We start from the raw sequence: 21728 nt of genomic DNA on the forward strand, positions 1-21728 counted from the left end.
CTCTTAAACCAAACAAATTAAATAAATACTATTAATAAATAATAGTAAAAGGGATGCTGTTTTTTTATTATTATTATTATTTCTCTGCTCCCGTAGCCAGGAAGATCAGAATATTGGGAAAACATTGAGATTTCAAACCTCAAACTCCATATACAGTAAGACAATTAGCAATTAGCACCACTAATGTGAAACACATTGCTAAAAGTCGTGACATAAAAACATTTTAAATCCTATTCAGAGTTTTGAAATATGGTTTTACAATTACAGCTTTAAAGAGTTCTGCAGTCATCTTTTATATTAAGAATATCCTGGAGAGCTGACAGATATTTGGAGTTTAATCAGTGGAATCTCTAGACAGTAATTACATTCTATTATATGAAACACTACAGATACTGTCCTAATTTCTCATGCTGTTACATAATAAACCTGTATGTGACACATACATCCTAATGCAAATGACAAGTCTTCAAATGTAACTGATTGATAATAGACTATATCAATTTTGCTCTTTAAGTCAACAAAAAATAAAACGCAGGTTACACGGAAAGCTACACTGCTTAAAAGGATTTTATCAGTTTGGACTTTAGCACAGACACAGCGCTTGTTATGACAAAGCAGTCAAACACAGGGTCACCAAGCTGCCATATGGTTTGCATTTGTGCAATGTTTTAATGCAGTCATCTATAAGTGGGGCTCTTATAGCTGTAGATTCCTAGAATTTAGAGAAAGCTCATCCTTCTGCCAAAGTCTTCACCCGAGGTGCTGCTATTTGATGTGTAACCAGACAACACACTGGAGGAATGAGTTTTCCGCCCTTCCCGATCTCACTATATGACACCTGCACTCATTAAGGCTCTTGAACTCTTTATTGGGGGATTCACAGCAAAGTGAACCTTTCTTTCTACCACTACCATGAAACACAGAGTTTTGAAACCTGTGCAGAGAATAGCGAGTTTTTGTTGTCTCAAACGGCTCACTATTATGATTGGCTGATACCTTACCCCCTGACTGAGGGTCTGGTTTCAGAGGTGTTCTATTGGAATAAAACTGTGTACATAAGAAATACCTCAGCAAAAAAAAAATATATATATATATGCAGGATATTGATAACCAGGAAATGCCATGAAGATTAAAGACAAAATAAAAACATGATCTTGTATCTGTAAGAAGGCACAAAAGAGAGAAAGCAATCATTGCTCAATCATCATTGCTCAAAAATAACAGTTTAAAAAACAAATCCGATGGCTCCTTCGAAGTTTCTTTAAAGCTGTCTTCTACCAACACTGCAGCCTGTGTAGCATTAAACTGGAATTGGAACTGGATCTCATCAAGACCAATTAACAACAGCCATTGAACAGGCAAGAATAAAGACAAGGCTCCCTCTAGTGATATATCATACACTTTTGGCAAAGAAAATGAAATCAAAACTGCAGACACTCCAATGATTGAGAATAAGAGAAGCAATGCATTCAAATAGTAATGAATTATGCATAGCCCAACTAATTACTAGTTATGGTCAATTAAAAAAAAAAAGAATGAAAATGATTGCACTAAAGCAACGAACACATTACCATAAAAAAAAAATCATCTTCAATACATGATTTCTGTAAATGATTGTATAATTTATTTGTGGATTTAACTGGCATTAATAGGAGTTTAGTACAAAATGAATTTAAGGATAATGATGAACAATAATTAGGAAAGAACTGATAACACACAAGACAATTTTGGCAGGAGTAATAGGCTATAGCACTGAACCAATATTTAACAGCATTAACAAGAAGCGCCTGGACAAACTATGAAAAGTTTCAGACAGGTTACATTGATTAGAACGCGACAACATTTAAACGGTCACTTTATAACTAACTTTTCGCGCGCTCCGTTTTGACAACTTCGTTAATCATAATGTGACCGTTCCACTTTTCCTGCGGTTTTATAGACGCAAACTTTCAAATTTTCCGCGTTCTATTATAACGACAGATTTCGAAGTGCTCGAAGTGTTTACGAAAATGCGTTCTCACCTGAGAAGAAGGGAATCCCAATCCAAATCCGACAGAAAAACGTAAAATCTCTCTTCATTTCCAGGTTTCCAGTCCTCCGGGGTTTTAGATATTCTAGCAAACCCGCGTGTTTTCTGATGTAATTTAATAAAGCGAGCAGAAGCACCTCAGATTCAGGTGAAACCCAAAGAAGCGTTTCTGAAAGAGGATGTGCCACAGGACGACGGGAATAAAACGCTCTTTTTTCCTGTTGAAATGAGAATCCTGAAGTTCTGAATGGATTTACAATCATTTCCTTTTCCTCTGACTCACTCATCTGCCGCTTTTCGTTCATAAACGCCCGTGTCCTCCTCAGTGATAATACTATTACTCCCCCAGTCTGAGGTGTCACATAAGGTGTCTGGCCCCTGTGCTTTAAAGTTTAAACCGACAATGCATTTGCACACAGCACATATATGCTTCCAAGGACCAGCAGTTCATTTGCATCCACTGTAGCAGACATATGTTTTGTGTTAATATCACTGACAGCAAAATGCCACTGACTTAAGTCTTAAAATCCTGAAATTTTTGAGACACCAGTTGATTGAGGTTGTCTAAATATAAATGGTCGGTCTCATGAGTATATTTGCAGTGATCTGAATAGGTAACATCTCAAATGTAAATTGCCCATAGGTCCAGGTGTGATATTAAGACATCCAGACCATGAATAGATGATAAAGCTGTCAAGATCACGATAAATGGGACATTATCCAACGACAGAACTTCACATCCCATCGGACTATTTAAAAAACATAGCCTACTCAGATCATTTCCAGGTTTCAAACATAATCCATGAAAGCATTACACAGTGTCATTATGCATCGCCTGGATTGTTTTAAATTACGTTTTTAAATTAACAGCATTTTTGAAATGTAAGGCACCATCTGAAACAATAACTAAATGAAGCAGCAGGCATGTGGTAAAACATAACCATGGACGGGCAGCAATCAGACCTACAGCATGGACTAAAATTCCAGAAAGTGAGAAATGCAGTCAGTATTTTTGAGTGCATATGGCAAACCTTTTTAACATTTAATTCTTAAAATGTACTATTTTCATGCTACTAGTGCTTATTTTTTTAGATACTAGTATCTATTCCATCAGGTATGAGTACTTGTTAATTTGTTGTTAGTGCTTATTCTAGAACTTTTTAAAAATTTTTGGTACTTACTACTTTTTAGACTGAAGATATCCTGAACTTAATAGGTAATAGTACTTTTTAGATTTACATTTCAGCTCAGTATGCTAATGACACATTGACTATTAGCTGAAAGAGATTTAAGTAGGCCGATTTTAAGGAGGGAGGGACTCTTATTTGACATGCGTTGCAAATTCTCAGATGCAGATTAATATTCATTACTTTTTATTTTTAAGGATTTATAAATTCTCTCCAAAAAATGCAGGCTCCTGTGGTGGATGTCCTGGGTATTGTGGTTGTCTGGCTGGTGTGCATGATCTGGTTTCTGGATCTACTTGTCAGCCAATAATCAAAAGGGTCAAGTACAAACAAACAAATAAATAGTAAATATATCTTTCCTTGTGTTTTCATGTTTTCCTATTAGCAAGATAAGCTAACATACAAATCCAGTTACAAATAATCAGTTTCATTCAATATGTTAATATATTGTGCCATGTGAACTCTGATTGGACAGTTGAAAGTTACTCATGTTTATGTAATGATAAATCCTTAATCTTACCCTATACCTAAACTTAAGTACTACTTAACTAACTAAAAGAGTGTGTCTGCTTCCCGAACAGTGTTAGGTAGATTGTTCCAGAGTTTGGGCGCTAAACAGGAAAACGATCTCCCACCCGCAGTTGATTTTGATATTCTAGGTATTATCAAATGGCCAGAGTTTTGAGATCGCAGCGGACGTGAAGGACTATAATGTGATAAGAGCTCACTCAAATACTGAGGTGCCAAACCATTCAGGGCCTTATAGGTAATTAGCAAGATCTTAAAATGTATACAATGTTTCACAGGGAGCCAGTGCAGTGTTGACAGAACCAGGCTAATATGGTCATACTTCCTGGTTCTAGTAAGAACTGTAGCTGCTGCATTTTGAAACAGCTGGAATTTGTTTATTAAACGTGCAGAGCAACCACCCAATAAAGCATTACAATAATCTAGCCTCGAGGTCATGAACGCATGAATTAATGTTTCTGCATTTGGCATTGAGAGCATAGGTCGTAATTTAGATATATTTTTAAGATGGAAAAATGCAGTTTTACAAATGCTAGACTAAATTTACATTCCGTTTGTTTTGCAAATTGGTAAGTTTCATCATAGTACTCAGCTAATGAATAGTACCAAAGTACCAAATGGAATAGATACTATTATCTAAAAAAAGTACTAGTAGCATGAAAATAGAAATCAGTATGTTCTAAGGATTAAATGTTAAAATAGCTTGCCATAGTGTGCATGTGTTTTCCCAGGCATGCTTCATGTTTGATTTGGCTCTTGAAACATTCATTAGAATGAATGTTATGAAGGGGCGGGGGATTCTCAAGTCATAGTGTTACCTGGCACATGTACAAACACTACGCCACTTGCTAATGAACTGACTGAGTTTTTAACAGCCAAAAAATAAATAATCAAATGAAAGCATTTATAACTGGCAGCTGGGTGTCTGGGTTAGCTTTATCAGTCAAGCTTAATGCCAATAATTATACATATATATGAAAAAAGTCACATTATAACTATTGCATTCCATTATTGCAAGTAATCCCTTCAGCAGAACACTCAACTCTGCATCACTCCAGAGGGACTGTTCTTGCAGTTTAAGTGTTGTAAAATGCTTTGCATGGGAAAATATGCTAAATAGCAAATAAATAAGACTTGATTCTCTTTGAGTGCAGATTGTGTGTACTGGAACAGGTTGCAATTAGTAGTTATGACTCACTGATTTTAACAGCGGTTGTTAGCTGGCGGGTAGCAATCCAAAAATAGATGACAGGTCTGTCATGATTGTCTCACTGGCAGCAGGGAAGAGGCAGGATAGCAAAATCAATATGCTTTTCAACTTTTTGTCACTGAAATTAAAGTCTGTGTGTCCAATCAAACTCTACATTATTTTGGCATAAATCCATCTGTCACTTGGTAGAAGCTAGACAAATTAGACACATGCCAATAAATTGAATAGGCTGCTTAAAAACCGTGAACAAAATGTGAAGTAAAATGATGATCCAGACTAAATAAAATATAGGTTATGGGTTTGGTAGTGCTGGATTGGCACTTGAGGTCCCATGCAAATCTGGTCACACTTAAGTTTGGGGGGATCAGTTCTCACTATTAACTAACTATTAACTACAACTTTTGCCTCAATAAACTCTTAATTTGCTGCTTATTATTATTATTCATTTGAAAGTATGTGACCCTCTGACTGTAATAAACAAAGAAACATACAGTATATATAACAGTAGCAGTGCAATAACTAAAAGCTTTAACATTATTATTGTATACTAGTAGTAGTTTGTACAGATTAACCTACCAAAGAGAGCTATAAAAGTACTGACATTTATTATTATAATTATTATTATTATTATTATTGACCTTTTCCGGTACGCAGCACGAAAGGCGCAGCATTTCCTCTTGCCATGTTCTCTAGAGTCCAGCTCAAGGACTAGACCTTGAAGTGCCATGATTTCTTCTTCCACATCCTGGGGTCAGGAAACACATTACTCCGCTCTCCCGCTCATCAGAAGGAAATGAGACTGTGTCACTCACCACCAGGAATTAACAACACTGCCAAGAACTAGATACAACAAAATGAATGGCTTGCATACATTTGCAAACATTACAACAGTTATGAGCTCTGTGTTCAGATGTAGTGTTTCAGAAAACAAGTCGGATGAACTGTAGAGCTTCAGTTCAAACTAATTCTTTTAATGCTAAATGCTTTCCTTGCACTTTTCCACTTTTGTGGGACACCATTTGTGGACCAATGAAAATTAAACTTTCAGTAACCCATGATAATGTTGCGAAGTGAAAGGCTGTTTGAGCCTAAGCCACTAGTATGTTAAATTTCATGTTAAATCTTGCAACATTTATCCAAGTTGAAAAGATTTAACTTGTTATACACTCATATATGTTCAGTATGTAGATGAAAACATTAGCACAAACATGTCCAACTTTAGAAATGAAGTTGGCTGAAGCGGCAGCCCTGTATCAAACACACTGGACAAAGTCAGGAGGCTGGAATGTTAATAGGCTGCTTAAATCATGGCTGTTCTGTGTGTTTAAAGGCAACCTAACCCTGTGGAGGAGGGCTGAGCATTGACTCTTATTTCCAGCAGCCAAAACACCCCCAAACCCCAGTCCCAAGGCGGCAGTAATGTAGTTTGAGGGCACCCGGACTCTTATTCTGTTTGTGTGACCCCTTGCAGGAGGCAGGAGGAAAGAGGATGTTGATGCACTTGCCTGCTCCGACAGATAATGGCAGCCCCATCCTTGCTGTTTTCTGCATCCGGGATGCCACCCCAGGTGCTCTCCCCCACTGGAAAGTCAGACTTTATAAACGGACGGTTTTGTTTACCTTTTAAATGTTAATATGAGAGGTAATTGAGCAGATATTGCATCGTGGTATACACATTTTTTACATGCTGTGTAAGTCATATGCAATCATCAAAAATAAAATATCAAAATTACTGTGCCTATATATAACAGAACAGGGTGCTTGTTTTTGTCCATTTGACAGGAAGGAAGAGCTAGACATAAATCAAAACTAAACATCTTCCTGCCCTGCCACTGAGCCTTGACACAATGATGGACAGAGCGATGGACGCTGGCTCACATTTATTGACTACAGAGAAAACAAACACTGACTACTGATGTAGCAGGAATTAGAAGCATGCTCAATTTTTCAATGAGGAAAGTGAAAACAACTGGACAACCCACTGAAAAGAACAAAGTATTTTAATTAATTCCAAGTAATATCTATAATTACTTTGCATATCTATAAAGGCAATGATGAAAAGAGTATTGTGCAATATGCATGTCAAAGAGTGCTGTTGTAATTTTTCAAAATCGCATAAAAATTATTTAAACCATATTATATTTATTTACTGTTTCTTCAGTATTTGTAATTAACAAAGAAAAAAAAAGGAAAGAACCGTAGGTGAAAGGCTAAAGTATTTTGTCCATATTTGTGAAACTTTATATTTTATGAATATAAAATCAAGAATTTGATTCTAAAACAGATTCTAAAATTAAAATAAAAGCTGAGGGTAACATGGCATCAATTAACATCAGTTATCCTTGTGAAATCTGATCTGTGCGATCAACAGACATCTGGTACAAAAATCAATTAAGAGTTTTGTGTGGTCCCCCTTGTCTGTCTGACGAAAAACAAACCAAATAAATTCACCTCAGTTTGATTGATTAGCAATATGAGAGCTGCACAGCTTTAATGTATCAAAAGTGATGCCAAATATCGAAAACCTCAGACAAATACAGACTCATGAACACAGTTCAGGTTACTAGAGTGTCTACAAGCTTTGTTTTACATCTCTGATGGACACTCAAAGGGGAAGTGGAGGATGCGGATGGCTTGGGCTTTCTGACCGCGTTCACTGAGGCACGTGCTAAAAAAGGGGAATGATTTTCCTCTCGGCCCGCTGGAGAAGGAATACAGCAGCGCCATGTTATTTGCATTATAAAAAGACACTTTCCTTTCCTCACAGTCCAGGAAAACCCCAATCCTGCTAGGTGGGGTCATCACAGCCAGTGGCGTCCAGGGCTGCGTGCCGGCCGAGTACTGGCTGCCATTGCGCAGCCGGAGGGTCCAGTACCCATTCTCAGGGCATAGCTTGACTCTGACCTGACGATTCACTGATTCCAGAGCAACACCCAGGTCCCATTTAGGATTGTTACTTACATTCACCTCCCAGTAATGCCTGCCTGACTGGAAGCCTTCTGTTGCAAGAATGTTGACACACTGAAGGAAGCGTTTGGCATCACATGTGTAACTGGTCATTTTGTTGCTCTCGATGACTTGGGTTTTGTTCCTGGAAAGCTGTAGACTGGGATGAGCTGTGTCCTCATCAAATATCAGTGGTGCTGGGCCTGGGAATAAAAGACACACTATCATAAACGGCATTGACTGCAAAACCTTGGGTTTTGAGAACTGTTTGAAATAAAAAAAAAAATGAAAAAAAAAAATGCTTGAATCGATGAAAGGGTTTTTCATGATATTCAGATCTGTTACTGGTTATTGATTGCCTACATTCTTCTGCGTGTGCGAGAAAACAATGTTTCAGCCGAGCAATGAAAGCAATTTAGTTGCCCTCGCTGCTTGAATGCAACACAAAACATACAGCATGATCTGTGTCATCCAAACTGTGAACAATAACTCTGAAATAAAAGGTATTTTTTTCCATGTTTTTGCCCTAACCAGCAGCACAACAGTTCAATGATCACCTATGTTTTTACAATATTTAAACTGTTTGAAAATCCTTTTTGTATGACTTTAATAGCCATAATGAAAGCAAAAATGTATAATTTACCTCAGACCTTCAGATCAGAAAAAAAAAAAAGTTAAACTATTCAAACTATGAACTTTATGTGAACAAACAAGTGTATTCCCTGACAAAGATCAGTATCAGTCAGGGATAATGTATTTTGAATAATGTTAAAATGGATGGCATCATTTTTATTCATTTGATTATGTACTTCTTACCATTTCACTGAGTGTGAAACAGCACTCTTCTGATTGGCAGTTTTTGTTTTTTTTTGCTTGGTTGGTTGGTTGATTTTATTTTTAGTCGAGCCGTGTCTGGTGTAGACACACAAAACACCTGTCAATGGAACCTTATCACATCACATCTGGTTAAGACATGAGGTGCGTCCCAAATCGTATACTTATGCACTATTCTATGATGTTTCGTAGTATAAATAGTGCAAGTAGTGTGTTCACAGTTACACACTGAAAATTCCAAAAAGAAAAAGTGCACTTTAAATACCCGGATGATGCACTAAAATAACATGAAAGTGAAATACAATGAAATCAGTAGAAGAGACGACTGCAGTTTTTCATCATTTCCTGATAAGGGTGTAACCCTACATTTCTATGTAAACAAAAATTTGCGAGGAACTGCTAAAACTGACATCCGAATCATGGTCTAACATGAGCCCACTGCGCCATTCGACAAATCACTGAATCTTTTGCTGCCCCAAAGGGGGCTATTCGTACCGTCACTATGGCAATAACACCATCTGTTAAAGAGGAAAATTAATACCTTGAGCTATTTCTCTACTTTTAATACCTCCTATATTGGCTTTGCTTTTTTAAAACAAATACAAATACAAATATTAAAGATCATGTAGTGACCACTAATGAAACATATATTGTTTAATGGATAAAGTATCATGGCAAAGTGTAATTGACAAATTACCTGGACTCAAATGTTGAAACATTTTTCGCCACATAGTGTATTGAAGAGGAGCAATGTGTTTGCTTCTGAAAGTATTCAGGTTGATATTCAGCTCTTGCAGAGGTGATCTGGAGCCACAGAGACATCAAGGTTTTAATAATAAAGACATTAAAAGTTGTGTAGAGATAAATTATTATTTTTATCATTAATAACTTACACACTTAGTTTCTTTATTTTCAAATAGTTGAATAAAACAGTTAAATAGTTCCAGCAGTTTGTACTATGGTACCGAAACTGGTACAGTTTAGTGGTTCAGACTAATAAAGAGTCATACAAGGAACATTATCAGATATCTACAAGGTGGTGAATAATAATAATAAAAATAGCTTTTTAATTGCTTCTCACCTGGAATTCAATTCTGGAAGCTGTAGAGGAAGAAAATGGAATAGACCAGATTATACCGCTGACGCAACTACAGAAGCTTGCAAGAACACAGCAAAAGCAAACCATCTGTCTGATCATTAACAGCACATGCTCAAATCACTGTAGAATTGATTTTTTCTACAATTCTGCTGTTGTGTGAAATATATATGAGACTGTGGCTGTAGCTACACTTCAGTAATAACTCATTCTGACAACTAGCACTCTAGGTTCTTGTGTAAATATGGCATTAATATTCCAAATATTAGTTCTTTGACAAATGGATATGCAGCAGCAGCATTACAAATGGAAACAGTCATTACAATCACCTCTACAATTACAGATTGGTCTGTGCTGCTGGCAGTCTGTCGTAGCATGTTGATGTTCTGCTCCACGTCTCTGATGGCCACCTGTAGGGACTCCAGATGTCGCTCCAGCCTCTGCAGCATTTCCTCTTGCTCCCTCTTCAACTGCTCCAACATGGCTTCCTCCTCCACCCGCAGGAAGTGATGCAGAGCCTGGAAGTCGCTGTGCACTCGCCCCTGCAGCTCAGATCCCATTTTCTGAGGGTAGGAAAGGGAGAGTTGTGTGATTCTGTTTTGCAGGAAGTGTCACATTGTGATCTTTCTCTTTTGAAGGTAGACCCACTTTTATTTTCTCCATCTTGTCTTTGTCCTCACGGATCATAGTGCCGTAGGCCTCTTTCACGGAGAATTGCGATTCTAGATGGTCCTTTAATTGCTTCTACAGACACAGTATTAAAGAAAATCAAAACAGTAGTTTCATGATTGCCTTAGTCAGCACAGTCCATTTACTGACAAAAGACTAGTGCTTTCCAAAATCACATTTTAACTGGCTTCAAGCAACTCCCAGGATTCAGTATCTACAGAGTCAACAATAAAAATAAACATTAAAAATGTAAAGTGGAATTGCAAAACCAGCATGTTAGAGTATAAAAAAATTAAATGTCCTAGAATTCTTCTTTATATCTGAAGAGCACAGTTTATTCAAGTTTAATTAATATGTAAGGGGGTCGTCTGAAAAACAAAACCTCTATAATCTCAGTGAAGATCAGTGGCACTGTAAGGAACCATTTCAAACAGATTCCATAGATTCACATCCTCATACGATAACACTGAGCCTCTCCTGTTTGTTTGTTGCAACTTCAATTATCATTCATTGTGAGGTACTGAATCGTATCATTCATGTATAAAATTATGAAGTCACTGGTGATCCTAAGACTTGTTTATGAGAGAAAAAGTTGGAGCAAAATCAAGTGAACAAAACATGTGAGCAGGTAAACCTACCATAACTGAACTTTACTTTTCATACAAACAGCTTTAGGTTTTGTTTTCTTGTACATTCATGTTTGTTTAATACTTAATGATAAGTGTTTGTTGCAGAACCGTAGTTTTCTTTTAATTTAATGTTAGTAGACCTGTCATTTTAAAGTTATTTTTAAGATGCTGTGAAATAAAAAATTCCTTTGTGGGATCAATAAACTAAATCTAAATTAATTAAGTATATTTAAGTATAATAAAGTATATCTAAATGTGAAAGTTTTTTACCTGTAACTCAGTGAACGTCATTAAAATATTTTCAAAATATGGTTTTCTCTTTATTGTTAGTTAGCACATGCCTGATACAACCTAATAATCACTGTAGCGATGAAGAGCTAATCGCTAAGAACTAATCAAATCTTGGAAACTCCAAATTTTCACTATTTTTCTACAAGTCACAAACTGGCTCGGCACTGCTGTACATTTAATTCAGATTAATGGCATGTAGACACAAAGATGAACTGTGGTTGGCCTCTTCATGACTATGGAGGGCGATGGACCAGACTGTATGCTGACAGAAAACCTAAATTCCACATATCTCATAACTGGCTGTGTTATAAAACATCAACAAACAACAAACAGGTGAACTCATGTTTATATTTTATGTAAACCATATTGCTTAAGGTGGTATAAAACATTCAGTATAAAATGTCTGAAGTGCTTTATTACGAAATTACATATTAAAAAGCAACAAAATTATAGGAAGGCTATGGAAATAAAACAAGCACCAGCAGCAAATGATACAAAATCCATTTGTGGTGTGTTGGAAATTTTCAAGTCACACGACTAAGGCTTGTGATTTTCGAAAGGGAAAATCATGAGGCTTTACAGACCTTTATATCTCAAAAATGAGGAAGAACATTTTCAAGAAACATTTAATGAAAAACAGAACTTGTCATTTAATGCTGACATTGCTCATATGTTCTCTTCTTTACTTCTTCTGATGTAGGGTAAAATAAACAGTTGATAAAATTGAAAGACAGATGGTCACACTGGTCACAAGGCACTAGGTTTAAAACAAGATACTAAGCTACAGACTGTGAAAAGACAACTCACCTCCAGATACTTGACAGATGCAGATGTGGTGCTGGCCCTGACCTTCTCCACAAGGCCAGCTACTAAGTAGTTGGTCTGAAAGCATTTGTTGGGAAACACTTGTCTGCACTGAGGACAGGACACAGGTCCCCTAACCGACTTCCAGTATGACACGATGCATCGTCTGCAGAAGTGATGCATGCAGCCCAGCATCACAGGGTCTTTGAAGAGCTCAAAGCAGATTGCACATGTCAGATCATCTCTGAGACTCATCTTATTCTTGTTGGTCGCCATATGGAGCAGATTTACTGTTTCACTTCCGCTTCTGGCACAGTTCATGTAATAATGAAAATGAAAAGTGATCACCTGTTTTCATATTCACTACTCAGTACTTTAAAACTTTAAATGCCCTAAAGGTAAGACCGGTTTGCATATAAAGAAAAAAAAAGCTGGTGCCTTTTGCAAAAATGCACAATGGTAACCATAATTTGTCAAAATACCATAGTTCATTTCTTGCTTATGGGATCTGCATGATGGGTTCAGAACCCAATTAGCATGTGAATTCTGACATATATAAATGACACACCATGGTTCTGTCATATTCATGTACAATGTCATATTGTACTGAGGCATTAAAGCATCGTACCAGGCAAGGCATGGTATTAATGACACACACGATAACCCATGGTTAATGTTTGACGACAGTCAGCAGTTTTACTGTAGTAACTGCCGTATTTAGGAAGAAAATATTATTATTGTGATTCCTTGTTGTTGTTGTATTCTGTACTAGTTAATTTACTTCCGAAACAAAACAATGAATTTATCAGACGATTCATCGAGAATTTTAGCCGCCTTTCACAATAACTACTAAACGTAAACTTTTTCATTTTATAATATCAAAATCTGTTTTATTAAAGCAAATGCACAAACATAGCACTATCTTATACGTTTAAAGTGTCAGAATTTGTAGTTACGTTAGCAGAAAGCAGCAGCAGTGTGTGTAAACATTAGCTTGCGAATTAGCAACACAGCTAACAACACGAATAACACCGAAAATAAAGATGCATAGATTAAACACATGTCCTTTTATTTAATAAATAAGCAATATAACTTACCCTTTCTGTTTTGTTTTGTTTTGTTTTGTTTTGTTTTGGTTTTCCGTGGAGTCCTAGACTGTATGTTCACACGCTATAATGTTCTTCTGTGTGTGAAAAGTGCTTTCGGTTTACTTTCTTTAGTGACTCTTATTCAGCACAATGCGTTCCTTTTAAACACATGATGGAACAGAAACAAGGATTAAACAGAAAGCATGATTAACAAATACAAACCCTGAGTATCTAAGCATGTTTTGTGCATTCAACTAAAAGCCTTATAGTAATAATATTTTACAATATCCCTCATGAATTGAACAGATAATACCCAGGTGTACCTTACATGAAATGTAGAGTTTCTCTCTCTCTCTCTCTCTTAACACTGAAGGAGACCAGATGGTTTTTATCACAAGATCTGTCAATAATAACTTGAGTCAAAAGTCCAGTACACCAAAGCTTATTTTTCCAGCAGTTGATTTTGTTAAATATCTATTTTTAAAACACTAAACTAGAATCATTCTGAATTCTGTCCCCCAGTGTGAAATTTCAATATTGCCATATTTTTATAGCTGTTATATGAAAAACACAATAAGGACACTGAATACAATTTTATTTGAAAGGTTGAACTTTGTTCTCAGGATTAGAGTAGTTTTCATAAGGGCAAGGTGTATCCATAAAGGGCAAGTGTCACAGTTTTGTCATTAGTTGTTACATTTCTTTCTTTCTTTCTTTCTCTGCTCTTTTTTTTCTTTCTTTCTTTCTTTTTACCATGTTTTTTTTTTTTTTTTTACTAAAGTAAAAAGTGAGACAGCTAGACTGACTTTAATGAATGCCTTAGAATAATTTGAAGATGTAATTAGCAAAAGATTACGTTACATGCATTTAAGAAAGGAGATGCAAGTTTGAAAAGAGATAAAAGAACACTCTCCTTATGCTATTGAAACCTTATGGGCTGTCCATGTCATTTCACATCAGTAAATGCACATCACTCATGACTGCAACAGCTGTAACACATCTGGGTGCATGTGTGTGTTTTTTTTGTTTTTTTTTGCAGCATCTCAGGTGTGACTGAGATCTCCATACGCAGGTCAGAACCCCTGCAGAAGCAAGCACCTGACTCACCCACCCAAGGCCAATATGAAACAATGCATTTACACTAAATTTACCCCTCAGAAACAAAAGACTTAGGACTCCAAACTTTAGAAATCACAGCCATCACTTACTGCAATGTATGCTGTCAGTTTGACAGTTTCAGTTATTCACAAGTCAGAATGATTGTCTCCCTAAAAGGGCCAGGGGAACGTTATAATTAGAAGCTCACTGTCTGGCATTCATTACTGAAATAGAGCTATGCATGTCATCCCAATTCAACTGTCAAACAATGTTCCACAGGTCTTAATTCACATCACAATCATATCTCATTTGATTTGATCAGTGTACAGAACAGCGTCACATTGAATAGACAGATCCCTCCACTAGAGCAGTTCCTCCCACAGCCTGCATGCATTCATGCACCTAAAGTTCACTTGCCTACAGCTGGTGGTTTGCTTTAAAAAAGAAAAGTGCATTTCTTTCCCCTCCCATGGATATGCATTTAGTACGCTATGCTTCTGTGTTTTTTCCGAGGATGAAGCTGATCCTGAAGGGGACAATAGCGTGAAGCTGTCGCGTGCAGTGGGGATGCGCGAACTTTACCGCGCGTGCTGCGCTATCATCCCGGTTATTATAGGGGTGATATCTGACATATAAGGTGAGTGGATTGTTCGCTGTTTTTAGGTGTCCTGTCATATTCAATAAGATGGAGAAATGTGTGTTTTCAATTAAATATGGCAGGTGTCTGTACATGGTTGTGCACATCAGAATATTAATTCGAATTTGCTTTTAAGAATTAAGATGCAATGAATTTCAAAAAAATTCATGTAACAGCTTTAAGTGCATTTTTTAATAATACATTCAGTTTTCAGTGTGAATTACCATCGACATATGAGATGTTGTAAGCAATATTATGATATTAATACCCAGGCATGAAATGCCACCTAAATACATACTCAGTGTCTATATGTATTGTGTAAGAAATTACCATACAATTTAAGCAACATTTCATTTTCCAGACTTACCTCAAGGCGATCAAAATATAGCCATCAGTATACAGTATATGTAAATAAATTCACATTTGATGTCAGTATTTATTAAATGTTACACATTTCACATATTTAATGAAACTTTTTTTTTTTTTTTACATATTTAATGTTACCTTTAATGAAATATTAATAGCCTATTAACGTAATATTTAATATATTAATATAATTGTAATAAAAATCTAATTTATATTAAATATATTACATTTTTGCAAAGCAGCATGGAATAATATATATATTTTGTTTTAACTGTTAACTGTTTGGAAATTATCTAGTTTAGAGAAATACAGGATGACTAATGTAGTTTTGAAATATCAGAGAATAGGCATCATTACTCAAAATGAATGAATTGAATTTCTTTGCAATGCATTTCAGTAAATTTCTCTTCCTGTCATTCCAATTCAACATTCTGTGGGACGTGGCCAATTCAATTCAAACTCCAACTCATGAACTTAAAGGGAGCCTTTTTGCAGTTGATTGTTGAGATATCTGTTATGTGTTTACAAAACCCTAGAGTATAAAGATAGTCTTACACATTATTGTTATGTGTAATTTTTATTATTTACATTTCATACAGTTCCTCCAATGTTGCTTTTATAGTTGCAGAGACGCAATCATAAAGCATTTGATTACATCATTTGGACAAGTATCTGGTACACTAAGAGCAGTCCTCATGATGAGTTAGCACGTCATTAATGGGGCTTCCAAGAGCTCTTGATGTGGAGGAAGAGCATCCCCAGCAGAACATCATAATGACAGTAAAGCTGAATCATGAGGGACATTTGAGGGAGACAATCAACAGACCCTGTAGCCTTTTATTTGTGTCGATTCCTCTTTACACGTACACACACAAACAGGCAGCAAGAGAGCAGTCAACAAAAAAAAAAAAAAAAAGTAGTGGCAATTCTGGGCTGAAGTGTTTTTCCATTGGTTTCTATCTCAAAATGCAGTTTTCCAGCTTGATATTCATGAACGTAACACTTTGCATAATATGAAACACAGAATTACTTCTGGAAAGAGTCGATACAAATGCAGAGAGAAAACAACATTCCTATTTCTAGTCTTGATCTATGAGTGAATGGACTGTCATATTCTGCACATAGTCGATGACTTGTCCAAATGAATGAACATTGAAAGTAAAGGCCATGTGTCTTAAGGGATATGACCTTTTGATGAATAGCGTCTTGCATGTGTCTCTGGAGGACAAACTCAAAAAATCTGCAGGACATGAACAGAAATAATAAAAGCACATCATATTGTAAATTAACAATGTCCTCTTTTGTCACTTGAAGTCAACACGAAATTAAGATTGACCTTGTTTTCTTATTATATGTTCACAATGCATGTTTTGTAATATTAATCAATGGCCACAAAACTGTTTAGGCTATATTTTAGCCTTTGTTTTGCCTTTTTTAAGTTGACTTTGAAGTGTTAGAGCCTGGTACCAAATTGGTTACATTATAAAGCCAAGCAGAAAAATACATTTATTTTTATGGCCAAAACCCTTTTGTACACACCTTCAAAGCTCTTAGCTGCTTGTAGATAGGTCAGTAAAAAATGGAGGCAATACTTTCTGTAAGGAACAATAGACATATACCCATCAGCTAAAAACAATGTTACAACCTAGTTTGCTTTTTTTAATTCAATGCACCCTGAAAGATTGAGTGTCCTGCAAAAACTGTGTCATCTCTGGTGGAGGGAAGACCGCATTAGAGCAGTGTTTTTGTTTTCAATTTCTAAATGACCTAAGATGCCAAAGTCTTTATTGGCAATTTTCCTTTTCCCTTGAGCAAAAAGCTGTCCGTACAGTTTGTGTCATATAATCAGCTTAAATGACAATACAGGCACTTCTAAATGTGCTCATGAGCTCGAATCAGTCTTAGAAATAAAGCTCTGCATTGTCTTGCTTTGAGCAGCCTGTATATTGGATTTTAATGAAGCTCTATCCATCTCTTATGAGCAGGAGAGGGCCTCGTTAACCTTTTAGTAATTAAATATGGTTCAATATTCTGGTAGTAAAATCATGATGATAGCCAAGCATTAAATGGATATTATATTAGTCGTTTTTCAATAATAGATTTAATTGAACATGATAAAAAGAAAAAAAGAATAACAAAGATGGCTGTGTCTGTGTAAAATGTGTGCGTCTCAAATACAATTCCATTTTTCAGCCTAATGATGCCATTATCTAACTCTCAGTTATATGCCTTGCAGTGCTGTAATGATATATTATGATTTACTTCCTTCAGTAGATGCGTATGCTACATATTTCATCAGGTGTGCATGTCTCATCCAGAGCATGCATCACTCACTTCTACTCCAACTGAGCATACAAAAAGAAAAGAAGACATCATTCAGCTTCCATGCTGAGAATGAGATCTCTGGCGTACATTTATAATTGAACATGTGCAATGAAATGTGAACCACTGAAATGAGTAGAATGACAGCTGGCATATATGTACCAATATACTGTATAATGACATAAAATATAATGGTACAAATAACATACTATTCATATACTGACTAAACATCACCTTCACACAGGTTGCTTAAAAATGGCTATAATGTAAAAGCTATTAAGACTAACTCCATCGCCCACCATTATCTGGCTGACCCAGACAAAATTTCAAAAGAAACCCACACAGCAACAGAAACAGTGCTGTGGATACTTGATTTGGCTTTTGACACATCAGGACCAGAGTTTGAAATTCAGTCATATTTCATCATATATAGAAAATATTAGAAAGTGGAAATAGCATGCCTAACAATATGTTGTTATCTTCCACTATTTGCAGTAAATTAATTCAAATAGCTTCTAGCTCTATTTCCACTTAGAGCATGGATATTACTGCTATTTTCACACGGCCTCAGACAAATTTTATGCATTTTCTTGTGGTATTGTGATTTTATTACAATTTAAATTCAGAAATCAAAAACAAATTCTTCACAGAAGAGGTACATTCAAATGATCGGATGTATGACATGCATCTTTTGAACATTTTTGAATAGCTAAATTAAAATTGCCATGTCTGTTTGTACTGTAAGAAGCACAAATGTTCTTGTCTGTTTGACAGGTTGATGTTGCATGTCCTTGGTTAAAATGGGCCAGTCAGATCTAGCCAATGGAACGGAGGACATCTATGATGGAAGTCAAGAGACCAGCCTGGGAAACGACAGCATGAACACTTACAAACCAGCATTTGTGGATGACATCACCAAGCACCTGAGTGTCCAAATATCTCTCATCTTTGCATATTCACTCATAATCCTGCTAGGACTTGTGGGTAACACCCTGGTGATTTACATGATCATTCTGTACAGAAACATGCGCACGGTCACCAACTACTTCATTGCGAACCTGGCCTTGGCTGACCTGATGGTGGACACGGTGTGTTTGCCTTTCACGCTGGTTTACACGTTGCTGGATGAATGGAAATTTGGAGCAGTGATGTGTCATATGGTGCCTTACGGCCAAGCTCTCAGCGTCCACGTGTCCATTCTCACCCTGACGGTCATTGCTCTAGAGCGCTACAGGTGTATCGTCTTCCACCTTGGCCAGCGCCTCAACAAGTGCACCAGCTTCGTCATCATTGGCCTGACTTGGGCATTTTCTGCTATACTGGCTGGCCCGCTGGCTATTTTCCGAGAGTATCGCTATGAGGAAATCCCATACATTGACTTGCGGATCTCAGTTTGCTCCGAGAAATGGCCCAATGGCACCAATCGGGACGCCGTCATCTACAGTTTATCGATGCTTCTCCTGCAGTATGTGGTCCCTTTGGCGATCATCAGCTACGCTTACGTGTGCATTTGGATCAAACTGAAGAACCACGTCAGCCCTTCCAACCGCAGCGACGGCATCAGCCGCCGGAAGAGGACCACAAAGATGCTGGCGCTGGTGGTCATGGTCTTCGCTGTTTGCTGGCTTCCCTTCCACATGTTTCAGCTGGCTAGCGATCTCGACTTGATTCTCAAGTTCAAAGAATACAAACTCATTTACACCTTGTTTCACATCGTGGCGATGTGCTCGACTTTTGTCAACCCATTGCTCTACGGCTGGATGAACCAGAATTACAGGAATGGCTTTCTCATGTTCTTCCGCTGTGAACACAAGCCAGACACCATCTACCCTGATGGGTCCTTCAGGACTCGATCTTTGAGGGGGATGATTGTGAACGGCTACCATGATGGTCAGCCTGCAACTGCTGTCTAATCATGAAGATGGAGTCTTCCTCTGTCTGGAGGAGCCTGCTTAATGCACAGTATAAACAGTAGGGTACAATGGAGCTAAAGGCGCATCGGAGTAAAATAATTAGATAATAATTGGGGTAAGATCATAAATAGATGACCGACTTTTCCCTTTGATGACATGACGTGGTTGGGTAAACACCATATTTATAATGGAAGCATGACATAATAAAATATAATATTTATTGTTACTGCTGAAAACCATATTAAATTATTATGAGGATCTCCTTCAAGAATCTTTACCATTTTTAATTTTTTTAAACTGAACATATTAAACTAGCATTATATTTATTGAACAAAAATAAATTATATTTATCAAAACAAACAGAAAATAGTACAAGTATTGATCATTTTAAACAAGAATTAACATGTGAAATGCAAAATATATTACTTCAGCTGAAGCATTTGTATCATTACTGGTTGCTTTTGCAAGTGGAGAAAAAAACTCATGCACCTTTTTCATGATTTATTTTACCACAAAATGTGTTGCTCCATAAATGAGCAATAAAAACTGATTTTTTTCTGCAATCATACATTATGGGAGTAGCGAAAAGCATACTTTCCTTATGGTGTGCCTTTAGGCCTGCGTGGACACAAGTGGTGTCCATTTATCATCAGTTTATCATCCTTGTGCAAAACTTATTGATAAAGTCAGGAGACAGCCTGGATGCTGCTGATAGGCTTCCAGCTCTGGAAACATTTTAGAGCCAATCACCTGGCATGGCATGTGACTGATAACTCTTAGGATTTGGAGTAAGCTATTCATTAGCTTTCCCGTAAATCTTTATGGCATTTGCACGGCTGGCGCAGGACCTACTGGAAGGACATTATTTAAAATCTGCCATCATTTCTCATGGGGCCACAGAACTTTTTGAGTCAATTGCCTGAGCCATAAATATAATGTGACTCATGTCAAGTCAAGTCACCTTTATTTATATAGTGCATTATACAATACAGATTGTCAAATCAGCTTAACAGTATTAAACAGAAAAACAGTCAATTTCCCAGTTAAAACTTTTCCAGTTAAAGTCATTTCATCTTTTATTCATTGATGTCATTGTCCAGCTAAGTTCAGTTCAGATCACTCAGGGCCATATGAAATGGTCTGATGACAACTCTGGTTGGCGGATAGCGGAACAAAGGGGGTACACAACTGCATACCCTTCACTAGTAGCTATTTTGAGCTTTTTAAGAGCCCTTCAAAACAGAATCTTGCACTGGTGAAATATTGGTTATATATTGGTGAAATATGTTGTTTTTTATGTCGTCAGAGTACACAGCAAATGTGAAATTGTCATTGCTTTGTAGAAATCTGGTGCCAAAGCTAACTGACCCTACCTTGATCATGGTTAAAAATATGTTCATACATTGCATTGTGGGATACAGTATCCACATAGTGTGCTCTGTTGTATTTTGCACATTTTGGCAAATGTAGTTCTGGGTGTTAATGAACAAGCATACAGGAAATTTGCATAATTTGCATATACATAGGGTACGTCTCAATCAGCTCTATAGCTCCCGAGCTCATAAATCAGAATATCGTGCACTCGAATCTGGTCGCTGGTAAGGGCTCTGGCTCACTGCATGTTGGGACAGTAATATTCAATTTCCGGTGACATGACTATGTACAACGTCACCATACATTGGCGTAGAGTGTTACCAATGGTATTAATGAACAACTGGCAGGACCCATATCATATTGACATTATTTTTTATATTTTATATACATGTCCTTACAACATTTCAGTTGAATTTTAATTATAAATGTTAACTAGTGTTCATTTGATGTGTGTTTATGCTGAATTCCACTAAAAAATGGTTTATCTTTTCAAATCTTATATTGAATGTCATTATAGTTATTGAGTTGATTGTGCATTTTATGTTTCACGCTTCAAAAATGTCACATAATTTCCATTAAGGGAGCATATACTATAGTGAGCATGATGCTCCCTGGTTTTCGCGGTGCATTGTGGGGTTTTTTCAGGGTGTGAAATTTCGCATGCACTGGAAGGGTTTCGCGATTGAGACAAATTGGCAGACTTCCTG

General features: G+C 36.8%; 3 protein-coding genes across 5 annotated transcripts in view; 1 reads left to right on the plus strand and 2 right to left on the minus strand.

The window, feature by feature from the left end:
* The window catches only part of flt4 (fms related receptor tyrosine kinase 4), a 50731-nt gene extending 48388 nt beyond the window's left edge, over nucleotides 1–2343 (minus strand). For both annotated transcript variants that reach the window (XM_058798875.1, XM_058798874.1), the window contains exon 1: nucleotides 2022–2343. In XM_058798875.1, coding sequence (XP_058654858.1) covers nucleotides 2022–2334 — 313 coding nt within the window. In that variant the 5' untranslated portion in view covers nucleotides 2335–2343. The remainder of the gene's footprint in view (nucleotides 1–2021) is intronic.
* Nucleotides 2344–6936: 4593 nt separating this feature from the next.
* Nucleotides 6937–13673, minus strand: trim105 (tripartite motif containing 105). 2 transcript variants are annotated; one of them, XM_058797055.1, is made up of 8 exons: nucleotides 13640–13673; nucleotides 13321–13469; nucleotides 12227–12530; nucleotides 10479–10574; nucleotides 10160–10393; nucleotides 9816–9835; nucleotides 9432–9538; nucleotides 6937–8103 (listed from the first exon to the last, which is right to left on the minus strand). In XM_058797055.1, exons 3-8 carry the CDS (start codon nucleotides 12497–12499, stop codon nucleotides 7541–7543), a joined length of 1293 nt encoding a protein of 430 aa, XP_058653038.1. In that variant the 5' UTR covers nucleotides 12500–12530; nucleotides 13321–13469; nucleotides 13640–13673; the 3' UTR covers nucleotides 6937–7540. The 2 variants fall into 2 exon arrangements, with proteins under 2 accessions (XP_058653038.1, XP_058653037.1); XM_058797054.1 differs by lacking the exon at nucleotides 13640–13673 and having other exon boundaries at nucleotides 13321–13606.
* A 1259-nt stretch (nucleotides 13674–14932) lies between these two features.
* npy7r (neuropeptide Y receptor Y7) lies at nucleotides 14933–19958 on the plus strand. The gene is made up of 2 exons (XM_058798357.1): nucleotides 14933–15046; nucleotides 18509–19958. The coding sequence occupies exon 2, from the start codon at nucleotides 18520–18522 to the stop codon at nucleotides 19645–19647; it is 1128 nt and encodes a 375-aa protein (XP_058654340.1). The 5' UTR covers nucleotides 14933–15046; nucleotides 18509–18519; the 3' UTR covers nucleotides 19648–19958.
* The last annotated feature ends 1770 nt before the right edge of the window (nucleotides 19959–21728 follow it).

Source organism: Onychostoma macrolepis, chromosome 14 (genome assembly GCF_012432095.1).
Source record: "Onychostoma macrolepis isolate SWU-2019 chromosome 14, ASM1243209v1, whole genome shotgun sequence".
NCBI lineage: Eukaryota > Metazoa > Chordata > Actinopteri > Cypriniformes > Cyprinidae > Onychostoma > Onychostoma macrolepis.